The 15868-nt window shown below is 42.5% G+C and overlaps 1 protein-coding gene across 8 annotated transcripts in view; it reads left to right on the forward strand.

The window, feature by feature from the left end:
- POU6F2 (POU class 6 homeobox 2) overlaps window positions 1-15868 on the forward strand; it is a 495570-nt gene that overhangs the window by 214254 nt on the left and 265448 nt on the right. For all 8 annotated transcript variants that reach the window (XM_058725457.1, XM_058725452.1, XM_058725455.1 and 5 more), the window contains one exon: window positions 15625-15716. In XM_058725457.1, coding sequence (XP_058581440.1) covers window positions 15625-15716 — 92 coding nt within the window. The remainder of the gene's footprint in view (window positions 1-15624; window positions 15717-15868) is intronic.

The following is a 15868-nucleotide window of genomic DNA, read 5'->3' on the forward strand; positions in this document are numbered from 1 at the left end:
TGTATGCGAAGGTTTACGCAGGACACATTTTTCCAGCTGAATACCAACTTCTCAAAACTGGGGATTTACAAGGAAAATGCTGACAGGAACCTCAGCCATGGTTGCAAAAAGAGTGGAGCTCTAATACAACAGGGCCGTAACGACAGCAGTCAGGGGACAATGCGATACCAGCCTGGACGCTTACCTATGGCTGTGACCTGATTCACTTGTGCCTTCAGTAGGGCACTCTTGTTCAAATTGTCTGCAGTCTTTCATCCCCTTAAATAAATACACATGTAAACTCGAAACCCTGCATGGGCAGAAAGTGGCATGGTTTTCTCTTTCCCTTTGTTTGCCACCTCCCCTCTTGCCTACCATTTCATAAGCAGGAACCCAGAGCTGTATTTTCTTCTGAGCGGTAATATGTAACCAGAACAAACAGAGGGCATAGGAAAGGTGGAGAAAAGTTAGATATATAAGCAAGAAAAAGTGAGCTATTGATTTTATTGACTGGTCTGTTAACTTCTGACATTGCAATAAAGTCTTATTTATTTGTATACAGAAGACTCAATTACATAGATACATATCATTTTAACAACTGGGTTATTTACAGGAGAATTGCTGCTTCATAAATAATATAGACCTGGGATTTCTCAAGCTGATGTTTAGCCATTGTTACCTAAGGAAGCGGCAATGGGCATCCATATAACCTCCGTGCAGTCATTAGATCTGCATTCCCATAGGCTAGGGAGAAGAAAGGGTTGTGGGCAGAGGAGCAAGAATGAACTAAGGATAGGCATTTTGGTCCAGCTAAAATATACAGTAAATAATCTTGGGGTGAACAGATCCCACGCCAAACTGCTGAATTCTTATTCCTTTTGCCAGCTGTCACTGGAGATTTTTGGCTTAAAGGATCCACGTCTTGCAACTTCCTTTTCAATCGTATGAGCCATTACAATTATATTCCAGGCTTTATATATTATTTTTTTCTTCCAGCCTTTATATTGTTAAACATGAAGGGTCTGTCTCAAAGGAAGTTTTATAGGAATAGGATCAACTATTCCCAAACATCTTCCCTTAACAGGGAAACTAGTGGAGATAGAGACATCCTGGGGAGGCCCCTTGTTGCCTAGAGTTTCCCCAGGGTTCCCCAGAGTCCCGTTCAGGGAGGTCTCCTGAAATAATTCTTTGTTTAACCATTCATCTAATGCACAGCAGGCCAGGGGATCATGCCTGGTGACCATTCTATAAATATTTGTCGGGAATGAGTGAACTAATTAAATAATGAGGAGAAGCGGGACAACACAGTATTATTTTTATGTGTCCCCAGCATCTTGCAAAATACCCTCCACCTGGCAAGAATGTAATATCGTGAACAGTGAATTATCAAAAAGTTGTTTGGCATCACCATTTTCAGATGAGGTGGCTAGAGTTCACAGTCTTGACCTCAGAGGCTCCCAAGGGTAGCCTTGTCCCTGCAGGACAAGAACCAGAAAGCAAGTACAGGGAAAGGGCAGCTGCAAGAAAATGCAAACGTATCTTGGCTATTGTGAATGATACCACAATAAACATAGGACAGAATCTTGTTGAGATCCTGATTTCAATTCTGTTCCATAGATACCCAGGATTGAGATCATTGGATCCTATGGCATTGTATTCTTAATTTTAGGGGGAGGAATTCTTTATTGTTTTCCCAGAAGCTGTACCATTTTACATTCATACCAACAGTGCACAGGGGTTCCAGTTTCTCCACATCCTCCCCAACATTTGTTACCTTTTTTTTTTTTTGATAATAGCTGTCCTAACAGGAAGATGATATCTTATTGTCTACACTAGCCAAGATGTGGAAACAACTGAAATGTCTAGCTGTGAATAAATGAATAAAGAAAATGTGATGTATACATAAAATGGAATACTATGTAACCTTACAAAAGAAGGAGGGGCACTTGGGTGGCTCAGTCAGTTAAGCGTCCAACTTTGGCTCAGGTCATGATGTCACAGCCCTGAGTTAGAGCCCCATGTTGGGCTCTGTGCTGACAGCTCAGAGCCTGGAGCCTGCTTTGGATTCTGTATCTCCCTCTCTCTCTGCCCCTTCTCTGCTCATGCTCTCTCTCTCTCTCTCTCTCTCTCTCTCTCTCTTTAAATAAAAATTTTTAAAAAACTTTAAAAAAAGAGAGAAGGAAATCCTGCCATATGCAACATGGATGAACCTGAAGGATGATATGCTAAGTGAAATAAACTAGTCACAGAATGACAAACACTGCACAATTCCACTTATATGAAGTATAATATTGTATGATTAGTCAACCTCATAAAAACAGACTGCAGAATGGTGGTTGCCAGGAGTTGGGGGGAGGGGGAGAGGGGAGTTGCTGTTTGATGGGTATAATGTTCTAGTAACACAAGATGAATAAATTCTGTAAGTACAACATTGTGCCTATAGTTAACAATACTATATTGTGCCCTTAAAAATGTGTTGAGAGTGTGGATCTCATGTTAAGTGTTCTTACCACCGTAATAAAATAATAAAATAAAATAAAATAGATGGGGCACCTGGGTGGCTCAGTCGGTCAAGCATTTGACTCTTGATTTCATCCCAGGTCACAGTCTCTCGGTGGTGAGCTGGAGCCCCACATCCGGCTCTGTGCTGGGGATAGAGCCTGCTTGGAATTCTCTCTCCATCTCTCTCTCTTTGTCTCTCTCTCTTTGTCTCCCTCTCCTTCTGCCCCTCCCCCCACTCTTTCTCAAAGGAAGTTTTATAGGAATAGGATGAAGTATTGATCTCTCTCTCAAAAAATTAAATAAACAAACAAACAATCTTAAAATAAGATAAAAAATACAAACAGAATCAGGCTGGACTCTAAGCAATCATTTGCCACTTGCTTACTCACGAGGGCTGTCATCACCTCCCTTGTGGCTTGCCCTACCTGGTCCTTATGTATTTATTTGGTCTTTATTTTTGGAGTCCCCTTGTACACACCTCTGTGCTTATGCTCTACTTAGAAACCAAGATGTACTTAGAATCACATTCAGACACCACCCCAGCCTGTGTATAGATTCTTAGGCACAAGTGAGCCATTTTTGGCCAAAGCCAAAACACAGACACACTGCCCTGAAAATCATACCTCCAGCTCCCCCATATTTTATTTTATTTATTTTTTAAGTAGGCTCTACACCCAGGGTGGGGCCCAATGTGGGGCCCAAACTCACATCCCTGAGATCAAGACCTAGACTGATATCAAGAGTCAGGTGCTTAACCAGCTGAGCCACCGTGGCACCCCACTTCTCCAATATTTTAATGTGATACCTTAAAAGGAAGATTTTGGAATAAAAATTGGGATGTGCATTATAATCAGTGGCAGGCGTGTCATGGTTTACTCAGGAGCTTTTTTCTTTCTTAGTGAAACAGAAAACATTCATTAGATGTACATCAGTGGAATCCTAGATTTGATGAAATCCTGCATATATTTTTAAATGGTTGCACACACCTTCTTCCACTATTTCACCTTTCACTATTGTAGTTAGTAGTTTGCTCTGTTTCTTGTTTCAACCCTGATCTCCCCATTCTCAAGTCAAATGTAAACTCAACAAGTAAATCTTAAAAGTATTTGGACTTAAAACCTTACAGTTATCATCTCAGTGCAAGTCAAGTTTGGAAGGCACAGTTTTACATTACGAGCTCTGACACGGATCCAAAAAGAAGTTAATATAACAAATAGAAATTGCTACGCATTTGATGCTGTCATGTAACAGAGTCTAAATAATGATAAAAAACAGTATGAACAAGTTCTGTGAAGCTTTTGTTCTATTTGACTTTAAGTGGAACACAATCTTCAGAACAAGAGGACAACGAAATAATGCTTTGCTAAAAGGATAAAAGAATATGACCTAAGTCTATTAGTGATATAACACTCTATGAATGCACTCAAGTTAATGGCATCTTTTAGCAATAGTACTTTTTCAATTACAGTAATGCTAAGAGATAAATAGACTAAGTGAGAGAAAAATGGTCATGGACCCATGAATTGGACTAGATGTTTGGCTGTTTGGTTTTTTACAACCGTCAGGGGAAAAAAAATCTAACCGACAATCTATTGATGGGGCATTCATTTGCATTTTTATATTCTGGATCTGCTTAATCTCATTACAGCTGCGATCTTTTGTTACCCAATCTCTGAAGAAGGTTTGGTAGCGTCTGGTAACTTGTGTATAATGAGCTAGACAGCATCCTTCTCTTCCCAGCACAGAGGCTCTGTTACCATAAGGGGTTGCTAACTAGGGGTGACGCTACAATTATGCATGAGGCAGTTCCTCAGGGGTATTTCCTTCCTGTCCTTTGCTGAGGTCTAAATGACCCCACTTCCCACCAATCTTGAGTTGCACGCAAGAGCGATCGCAAATGCCACCCTTTCCAAGTATCTGCAGAAACACAGTTTTATTTCAGCTCTAAGAGATTTAAAATTTTTATTCCCCTTTTTTAAAGTGGCACTCTGGCTACTTTTGCAAAGGATGTGGTATTCTGAGAGTAAATAACTGAAATGGATCGTCCAGACTCTTATCTTCATGGATCCTCACAAATGGAAAAGCGAAGATGCGGATATAGACGGAGGAAGTGTCAGGAAAATTGCCATAAATCACAGAGCTAGAATGTGGGGCTACATTTGGCATCAGTTTTGTTGTGTTTTAAACAGGATAAATATGCTTCCCTTTAAGAATGTAGGACCTGCTCTTCCTGCTGTGAACCTCTTTTTGCCAGGAGTCCTCCCACTGGGTTGCGGGATGGTGGGGGGTGGGGTTGTGGAGGGTTGTTACTGTGATGGAGCGTTCCTCTTGAATGTGTTCTTTTCCTGCCCCGACTTCTGTGAGCAAGGATATAATAGTCTACTGCAAGTGTCTGATGGAAATTAAGCATCTTCTGGTATATTTGTGCTTGAATGCCACCCAAGTAAAGTAAGGGAGGGAGGGAAGAAGGAAGGAAAGAAGGAAGGGAGGGGAGGAGGGAAGGGGAAAGGAAACAAGGAAGGGATGAGGGGAAGAAAGAGGAAGGGAAGGAGAAAAGAAGGAAGCAGGGAGGAAGGGAAGGAAGGACTTACAAACACAAAGCCAGTACTTCTCACACTTTACTGTGGGTGTAAATCACCCGGGGATTTTGTTACAACACGCAGGTTCCGGTTCAGTGGATCTCAGACCTGGATGCGCTGGGACCTGTGCGCCTTTCTAACAAGGTGCCTGGTGATGCCAAAGCTGCCGGCCCAGAGATCATGCCTTTAGCATGTAGACGCTAAACTAAGAATGCAGCTGTCCTGTAGCTCATGATGAACATTATTTTAAAGAATATGGGGGTGCTTACTTCTTAGGAATTTGTCAGAGTCTGTCTGGGGGAAAATAGGGCACAGAAAAAGCTCATGTCTGGTGGGATCCACCCTTCACCCTCCTCTCATCCTGTGCCATTTCCATGCCTCTGTCACCCACTTTCCCAGATCTGGAACCTAGAGGTCTCCGGAGCCAAGTTCCACTAGGAAAATACCTGAAAAACATGGTTTCTGTCACGGCATTGGGGATTTATTATGTTCTATCTCCCTAAAACACTTGGCATTTGACATATAAGGTAGTGTAGCCTTGGAGTCTAACAGAACTGGGTTCAAATCCTGATGCTCTCCCTCACTAACTGCGTGACCATAAGCGAGTTATTTAACCTGCCTAAACCTTAGTTTACACATCTGTAAAATGGGAATGATGATACTACTAATATAGGGGTTACTATAGAGATTAAATGAGAAAATGTATCTAAATTACAGAGCACAGTGGCTGGCCCACAGTAAGTATTCAGTTAACGGTAGGTATTATGAGGTATTTGAGTGGTAGATAGTCTAGCTGATCAAGACAAGGGCCTTCTATTGATCAGTTGACCTGGGATATGGTTGCCTCTCTGTCACTTACTTGTTACGTGAGTAATAGTGAGTTAATCTCTATAAAGTTTAGTTTCCTGTATAAATGGACACAATAATCATAAGCTTACCTTATAGGGTTATTGTAAGGGCTGATTAAACAATATATATAAAGAAATTAATGTATTACTTAGCACATAGAACTTTATAGATATAAAGAAAATTATATTGGTGTCTCTAGAAAAAAGAATAGAGGGAAAAGAGGAATTAGTTATTCCAAGAAGAAAAATTTTCAGTGTTTGTCAGACATAGTCTGTTTCTGGAGGAGTGTAGGCACAGGCATCCTGATCCTCAAACCCTACCATGTCAATGAGAAACTCCCCAATGCTCTGTGACCGACTAGTGTCCCCTAATGCTAAACAGACACTTCACAGATAATGGGAAAAAAACGCAACGCAGTGAATTTTTCATTAAACTAAATTTTTTTCTATTTAAAAGATTGTCTTTTAAATGTAAACACACCCTTCAGGGTGAGAGAAGGGCATTCAAATGCCTTTGTTATCTGATAATGACAGTTCATGGCAGTTCTGAAAGGTATTTTTGCTTGGCAAAATGAAATGTTGAGATCTTTCTGTTCACACAGTTATTAACGTGCTCCTTCAATTTGACTGCTGTGTGAAATCTCAGAGTCTGGGTAAGTCAGTGGTTGGTGACCACCCAACCACCTGATCTTTGCCATCACAAATGCGACCACTGCAGATGGACAACCACAAGTTTCTGCACTGGGCGTCTCCGAGATCTTGTAGCATTCATGTTTTGTCAGAAGCGACTGTACCTAGAGGCCATTATTTCCACTGGAAATAATGGTTTATTCTGTTGTAGCTCATGGTGAAATCATATTCAGAACATTAGATCAGCAGCCTCCTTGTTTTGTGCCGAGTTCAGGCCTCTGGAAGGCATCTAGGGTCTCAGAGGAGGAGTGGAGGATGATCTACCCTTGGGGTATCCATGAAACTTCAGTCTGGAGCCAGGATGTTGCGCCTATGTGATCATGAGACAGCAATTTCTGTCTCTTTTAATTTTTTTTAACGTTTTTATTCATTTTTTGAGATAGAGAGAGACAGTGTGTGAGCAGGGGAGGGGCAGAGAGAGAGGGAGACACAGAATCCGAAGCAGGCTCCAGGCTCTGAGCTGTCAGCACAGGGCCTGACACGGGGCTCAAACCCACGAACCTGAGCCGAAGTCGGTTGCCTAACCGACTGAGCCACCCAGGTACCCCGTGACACAGCAATTTCTATTTGCCGCCCCCCTTCCCCTTTAGGCTTGGGTTTCCAGGTATCTATGTGGGACTGCTCAGCTAAGAGCCTCAATACACTGACACAGTTTAAGATCTCCTGATGAGACTTTTGGTGGGGCAGCCCCACAGGCCTGTAAGGCCTGTAAGACCACAGAGAAGCTTTGCAGGTATTAGAAAACAAACCCACATATTGCTAGAAAAGGCTGGAGGATGAGATATTGCAACAAGAACTACACCAGCCTCTACCCCACACCACCTGAATGGCACAGCACTACAGCACAGGTGATAGGCGAGAAAAAGTACACTAGCTTCCCCCCCTTTCGCCTCTTCCCACTCCAGAACACACATGAACACACATGGGCGTGTGCATGTACACACACACACACACACACACACACACACACATTTTCACCTAAGCTTGTACCAAAAATTTGAGGCACAGTATTTAACAGCTTTGACCATTTTTTCAAGCACATTTATGGTCAGTTCTTAGACATTCTTGCATATTGTACCATGGGTAGCTAATGTGGGAGAACTTTAACACGAGGCCCATCACATCGCCCTGGAGTATTTAGATCATGTCCCCTTGTTGTCCAGCTTGATGATGGTCCAGTGGCCAGTCAGAAGGGAAAGGCTGTGGTTTTTGTTCGTGAAAGCACAACACTGTTAGAAAGCTAGGTCTACAGCTGAGGAAAGACACAGAACATCTTTTTTCTTAAGTTTATTTATTTTGAGAGAGAGAGAGTGCACTTGAGCAAGGGAGGGGCAGACAGAGAGGGAGAGAGAGAATCCCAAATAGGATCCACGCCCAGTACAGAGACCGACGTGGGGCCCGAACTCAGGAACCATGAGATCGTGACCTGAGCCAAAATCAAGAGGCAAGACACTTAACCGACTGAGCCACCCAGGTGCCCTGACATGTGACATCTTCTATATGATTTCCCTTTGGGATTCATACCCTGACTTTCCATTTTAAGCATAGGTAACTAGGAAGTCATAGAAAACAAAACAATGCTTCATCTTAATTTTCTATCAAATAGTATATTTATGTGGTGATTGGTAGTGATGTATAGCAGATGAATGGATGATTTGTAAGTTCAATTTCCTGTTGGGGAAAGAGACCGTATCTAAATTCCTCTGTAGGCACAAATGCTATTTTCAGAATTTGTATTGATTTGGAAAAATATGGCTCCCCATTGTAGGCTTAGGTGCCACTTTCAAAATTTGGGGACCCTTTATAAGGAAGTCCCTTGATAGAAAACCAGCAAGCCAAAATTGTGTGGAAACTGAGTCAGTGGCAGCTGACAGTGAGCCAAGGGCAGGGAGCGCTTCATGGGCCTGGTATCTTCTGTAGGCACACAGGGCTCCGAACCCAGCAGAGTCCCGAATGTGCATATTAGCGCTCCAAGGTCACTGTCTTGCAATTCTTAATAATTTGTCTTTGAAATTGTGTCTTGTAAGCAAAGTCCGATGGGACAACAAAAGCATGTGGGTGGGGGTTTGAGCCTCTGGAGGTCCAGCTGCTATCTCCTCACTTCCTCAGGACCTGTTCCATGCCCCTGGTGCCCCAGGACCCCTGGAAGCCTGACTATGGCTGTCACTTTCTCCTTTATGCCTTTCTTGGAAGCCTGGGTCAGGTGTAGCAAGGGTCATGTGCTCAGTGTAGGACTGACCAGAGGCTTCAGACTACCCCTGATCGAGGTGTTTAGCTCATGCCAGCAAGGAGGTTGCAATCCCTTGGGTCCACCCATATGCCATGGATTGAAACACCAACATGCATGGATATTTTCCCACACATATATACATATATATACATATATACATCCCATGCATGGATATTACCCACACATATATACATACAGGCTAAAGAGCTGGCCTCCTGGAGATGCAAAGGTGAGTTAGAAAAAGTCTTCTCCCTGGAAGAACTGCTCTTCTTGTGGAACCCGTACCCCAAAGTTCTCTGTATGCCAGTAGTAAGTCATGGAATTTTGCTTAGGTGTGTTTGATGACTCTCTCTTTTTTCCTCTCTTTTCTGGGAGGAAGGATTTATAGAAGTTGAGAACTTTACTGGCCTGGATATCACAGGAGTTCAGCTTTGCTTTTATTAGATGGATAAGAAAACAAATGATAAACAATTGTCGGGAAAAGATGGGAGGGAGATTTAGTAAATTCCAAGAGAGGAAGAAAACATGTCTTTGAAGTATTCTACAGCATGGATAGACTAAGTCTACGTGCAGAACGGAAGCGGTTTTTCAATACTTTTGGTAGATATTACAAAAACATCTTCAAGATAATCAAGTCCAAATAAGGGACTTATAGGATTTCTCGTTATGCTTTATCGAGATATCTCAAATCTCCCTTTGACTTCCCATGCACATGTGCAATTTTTAAATAAATATCAGCATTGAGGACCACTGAGCACCTAGACCCCTCCCTCAAAGAAAACTGGATTTCCCTCCACTGAAGGCCTGGGAAGTCACCTACTAGAAAAGTAAAGAAATTCACTTTTCACATGAATGTCATCAGACCTTCTCTGTTCTCCAGGCCTCAATGAGTGGAGTTGTAAGTACTTATCAACAGGACCCGGAAAAACATGCAAACCCTTATGTGAAGGAATGAACAGTTACTTTTCAAGTGTGTCTTATTACTTTAGAGTCTTCAGTTTCACCAGGGGTCTGGCTAGGGGTCTGTACATAAACACGTGTGTGGCCAGTATCCTAAAGAAATCCTGACTGGCCACCACAGTGGCAAACAGTGGCAGTGGCTCTAAAAAAGATTTTTATAGACACCTCCACTCCTTCCTTGGCATTTAGTGATCTTGAAGAAATTGAAAGAAAGGGAAGTTTCATTTAGAGAAACCTCTGCCCTGCTTAGTTGGGTTCACATGCTCAACATGAAATAATAATGCATTCAATAACCCATCTTATAATAAGCAACCTTTGCATCACCTCACTTGCTGGTGAAAACTGCAAACAGTGGTTAAGGGAGGTCTCAACACCAGAAAAAGCTGCGAGATCCCTGTGACCTTCATGCAATTATGTCTATGCTAATGCATAGAGGACAGAAGCCCAAACCCTCTCTCTGAAGAAACCCATTTGTTAAAAATGCATTGGTCGCTAACAAGAGAATCTTATGCCCTGAACATGAGAAAAAGGCCCACCAGGTGGGAGAAAGTGGAACTGGTTTATTCTGGATGAACAATTTGTATTTGCAATTCTAGCTCCTTCTCAGTCCATCCTGACCTTGTATCCTCTTTGCAAAGCGAATGGGGTAAGGCTCCAGAAAAGACCACGCCCTCTCAGGATTAAAGGTGGTTTTTTGTTTCTTAAAATTACGTATTTGCAAAAGCCAACTCCCAAAAGGGCTGGGGGGCTGGGAGCATTTAATACACCAGTGGAATGTCCCCCTTTTTACTTACAGAGTAACTGAGAGGTGCCAAGCCTTGGCTTGCCTTATTTAATGAAAATGCATCGTACCCAAAAAAGAAAAAGAAGGAAAAGGAGGAGGAGGAGAAGAGGAAGAGGAAGAGGAAGAGGAAGAAGGAGGAGAAGGAGGAGGAGGAAAGGGAGGAGGGGGAGGAAGGGGAGTAGGGAAGAGGAAGAGAATTTGCAAGAGAAAACTAACCTGCTATGAGGAACACAGTGCTGGTCATTCAGGAGCTCACAGCTTGAGCTGGGTGGGAGCGTGGAGCTTGCAAGGCTGTCCCCTGAGGAAGGGGCCAAAGGGAGGAGACCAGGATCTGGGTGTCCCCCTCTCAGTTCTGTGGACAGTCTGGTCCCTCCAGAGCAGAGAGATCTGCAGACAGCCTTGCAGATTTCAGATGTGAGATTGACACCCGGAAGATGGTGTTGAATGAACCAGTGCTCTGGCAAGCAAACATCTTAACAGTTAAAAATAAGTTTTATCTTAGCATAACTCCTAATCAGTCTTTCAATGTCTTCACCGTTTATGACCTTTCCTTTCCATAGCAGACTTACGCTAGGCATCCCTGTATATACAGAGAACTGACTCCTATTGCATAGCTGTTTAGAATTTTATATTATGATCCCTTTAAAATCCATTTTTACACTCCTTGGACTACCTGTGAACAAATTATAATTACAAAATAGATGTATCTGAGATGATTCTTCCCCTTGCTAAGCTAGAAGCCAACCAGGATAAGATGGAAGAATGTTCCAGGTGAAGACATTTGGCAGGCAAGGAGGCAATGCCAGCTGATGCTACTCTGCTATTCACAGAACTAATCATGTATGGTTCCTCAGTGGAAGGAGATTCAGATTTGCATGGGCAGCATCGACAGCACTGTTGTCCCACCCCCCACCCCGTGGTCCTCAATCACTGGTGGGTTTTATAAAATGCACATGGGAGCCACCACCACCCCTGGGCTATTTCATCCATCGCCTCATGAGCAATGTGCACCCCTGTGTCCAAAAAATTCCACGAACCCAATATTCTCAGCCTGGAACCCAAGTTCCTCAACCAGGAACTACTGGCCTAAGCCCTGGTCTGAGAATTTGAAAGCTGTTTGCCAGTATTGTTTTGCCGTATTTTCTGATCACGTTATCATGGACTGAAGGACGTGTTATATGTAAACATCTAGCTTCGTAGGCTCTTAAAGTTCAGTAGCAAACATTCACCAAATGGTACGGAGTACACAGTTAGGGTAGCATGGGGGAGAATGTGGATTGCACATATAGGGACTGGAGTAGGTATTGAGTTGACTCGGGGCAGGTGAATGTTATGGGCAAATTGAATAATATTAAATACATTAAATTACAAATTGAAGCTTATTAAATAATAGTAGTCAACAGAATTAGCACGTATGTGACAAACATGCACTGTTCCAAGAAATTTACAAATACATGTGCTCATTTAGTCCTTACAACAGCAACCCTATGAGGGAGGCCCTGTTATTATTTTGAACTTTTACAGGAGATAGCTGATGCATAAAAAAGTTGGAAAACAAGTCTAAGTTCACATACGTGGTTAAGTGGCAGAGGTAAACCCAGGCAGAGTTTAAAATTTAAAAGACCCCTTGCTTGAAACCTGTACACCAAACTGCTTTTTCTTTTTAAAATTATATTTATTTTATTATTTTATTTTAGAGAGAGAAAGTGGGGGAGAGGGGCAGAGCGGGGGAGACAGAGAGGCTCTTAAGCAGGCTCCATGCTTAGCATGGCGCCCAACACAGGACTTGATCCCACGACCATGGGATCACGACCTGAGCTGAAATTAAGAGTCAGACACTCAACCAGTTGAACCACCCAGGCACCCTACACCAAACTGCTTTTTGTATCTAAATTGGAATTGAGATGGACTTTGCAAATAAGCTAATAATTTAAAGATATTTCCAAGGTTTATACTAACCACTAGTAAACAGTCAGGTGGATGCCAATGCCTATCTTATAGGAATTCTACCACCCCCAAATTAAAAGCCAGATCTCTCTTTCCACTGATTGCATTCAATCGATGCAAATGACACGCCTGCATCAGGGCCTGGGTGTGCAGTGGTGAGTCTGCTCTGTTGAAGCTGGCAGTCACTGCCTGAAAAGTGCAGGCTACTAAATTCAGAACAGGTCACGGAGAGCTTTCTGGATATCCTTGATCTCCAAGAGAGGTAGCATGTTTCCTAGGATCCTGATCGGAGGAACCTGCCCAGCCCGTTTAAGTTCATGTTTTCACGTCCCTGGCCGTGGAAATAGGTGACCTCAAATCTCTGCTAACGCGTGGCTAAGTGCTGCTTCAAATCTCTTAGAAACCCTTCGCCAGTGTCATCTATTCATTCTGACTGCTGGATTCCCCCCTCTGGCTCCGATAAGGCCCCCAATTTGGGAACTGCCTTCTGACCAGACAGATGAGTTTATGGTCCTACAAGGTTAAGCATGATACATGTGTTTTGGGAAAATGGAGATGCGCATTAAGAAGAAACATTACTTTCTGATCCAAGCAGGAGAGCATACATAATCTCCTCTAAAGCCTGTGAAAGACTTCATTTTACACATGAAATTGTGTGGAATTGCCCTGTACTGCGCTGAACATGGTTTCTGAGAATAACCAGTCTCAAAACAAGCTGCCGTGTGCTGGTGAGGGCCTCCATCAACAAAGAATAAAATGTAAGCAAATGTAATCGGTGTAAAGTTACGGGCAGCAAGCACACTGTGTTGATGACACAATGCCTGGATGGGCCAGATCCTAAACCTTACGACGGCATATCATTACGAACAGGGTCCAAAAGTGAGCCTGGTTTGCGTGAAAGAAATTTGAGGCAGGAGGGCCTGACACAGTATAGATTTTTTTTTTTTTTTTTAATTAAGACATACACACGTTTTTATTGTGGAAAAGGGGGCTTTCTCCTTTCCTTTGTTTTGTAAAACTCTCCTTTCTCCGTCTGGCGTAAAAATCCATGCCCGGTGAGTATGAGGAAACCTCCCCAAATTTTAAAGTGTCTTCAAAAACTACACCAAAGTGGATTTTTAGCTGTTTGAGAACATACCTAAGTGACCAAACACCACACTTAGGGAGCTGGGTTTGCTCAATAAAAGTCCATAAAGCTCTACTGAGAATTTTAAGGTGAAATTGGACTTAGTTCTACAAGAACAGAACATGTGAGATTCACCCCGCATAGTGCACAGTTTAAAGTGCCCTGCTACTCAAGCATAATGAGTAAATCGCATATAAAAAATTTAGAAGAAAGGTCTCCTGCACATTATGAGGAAATTGTTGGCATCTTATGATGGGTCATCTTACCCTTGTTATTAAATGACAGCGATCATTAAAATGCCAAACATATTTTGACAGAATTCACTTTATAAAATGTCAGCAAGTCTGTGTTTTTATTAGTTTGTTCCAAATCAATTTAGGAATTTCAATAGAACGCTTGTACGTATTCCCCAAGCAATGTCCATTCCTGACTTTCTGCACAAAAAAAATATTACAAATTAATCAGATTTTCAGAGTTCTGCATAATGGCTTTGCACATTTATTGCTTAATCCTATTATAAAATGTGGTTATGATTGACACCTCACAGTGGAGATAGAAGTCAATTGAATAATATGTAGCAGTCAATTTTATTTGTAGCTTAATGTGCTGGAGTATTTTTTTCCCACATTTCCATTATTTATAAGTCTGTCCCTTTGGAGAATATATAGAAGAATTTGTTTTAAATGAGCCAATAATACCTTCTTTAAAATTTATAAGCGTGACAGAATCATCTTTTTTTCTTGGTCGTCCACGGCCTGCCAGTAAACAGGGTTTGAATTGTCTTTTCCAATTGCTATTCATAGGACAAACATCAGGAAAGAGGATCTCGTTAAGGGTGGCTTGGAATTGGATTTCAACCACCAAGAAAACAAAAGTTACCAAGTAAAACCCTTCAAAAATTGCTGCTAGCTTTATTTATTTATTTTTTGTTTTGTTTTGCTTACTTATTCATCTATTTATTGTTACTGCCACTGCGCTCCTGCTCCGGTCTGTCCTGAAACAACGGCCAGAAGCACAGACAGAGATGTTGTACTGTTTAAGAAGGTCTGGGGACACCTGGGTGGCTCAGTCAGTTAAGCGTCAACTTGAGCTCAGGTCATGATCTCACGGTTCATGAGTTCGAGCCCCATGTCCAGCTCTGTGCTGACAGCTCAGAGCCTGGAGCCTGCTTCGGATTCTGTGTCTGTCTCTCTGCCCCTCCCCTGCTTGCACTCTGTCTCTTTCTCTCTCAAAAATAAACATTTAAAAACAATTAAAAAAAAAAAAAAAACAAGGTTTGAAAGACTTGCTCTTTTGGTGGCATTTCATTTTTCATGCTTTGGAGTCCAACAGGATTCCAAGCAAAGGAAGTGAGTTGTGTCCTGTGCTTAGCATAGTGGGGGGTCCCTGGAGTTAGCGAGGAATTCATGCTGTTTCAATTAGCATCCAGAAAACTTGCTTCAGGAGACCCACATGCTCTTCAGGGTATCACCTAAGGTGATTGCAAAAGTCTGTCTTTAGGAAAACACATTCCTGAGATTTGGTGTCTGAAATGTGCCTGGAGAAAAGGCTTAAGGGTATGAAGCCATATTAGGGGATAATATAGATGTATTTGGTCATGTCTGGGATCACGCTTTCTCTGGCTTTGGGAAATTAGATTAGCTGTTGCCCGCCTGTGCATAAAGGAGGCAGTCTCCCACCCATGCAACGCATTGGCATCCCCCATGCAAAATGATGGCTCATGCAAGCCTGTTAGTGCGGCTGATGATGGTGTCGCGTTCCCCCCCATCACAGCCTTCTCCCTCCCGGAATGACTGGCCATCCTGAATATCCGTTAGCATAATTTATGCAGTTGACAAGTGATTTGAGCACTGGAGCTATTGATAAACCACTCTGGCATGTCTGTACCTTAATGTTATGTGACATCACAGGAAAACGGGGTCATGTGCATTCCCGGGCTGGATCTTATATTAAGGGAGTGCTTCTGTTTTGAATTCCAGGGGCCAGAGGAAACCCAGCACTATCAGACCCAGGCACTCCTGACCAACACCAAGGCAGTCAGACCCACCTCCCTTTCCCGGTTGGGCCACAGGTCAGTATCTCTCAACTACTTTCCATTAGGGCTGCGTTTAGGGTGGTTCAACCATATAAATAACCAAATAAATAATAATGAGTTAAATCCAATCAACTCCAACAGAGCACACATGGCGATAAATTTTCGTATGGGAAACTGTGTGGCTACAT

Source organism: Neofelis nebulosa, chromosome 4 (assembly GCF_028018385.1).
Source record: "Neofelis nebulosa isolate mNeoNeb1 chromosome 4, mNeoNeb1.pri, whole genome shotgun sequence".
Taxonomy (NCBI): Eukaryota; Metazoa; Chordata; class Mammalia; order Carnivora; family Felidae; genus Neofelis; species Neofelis nebulosa.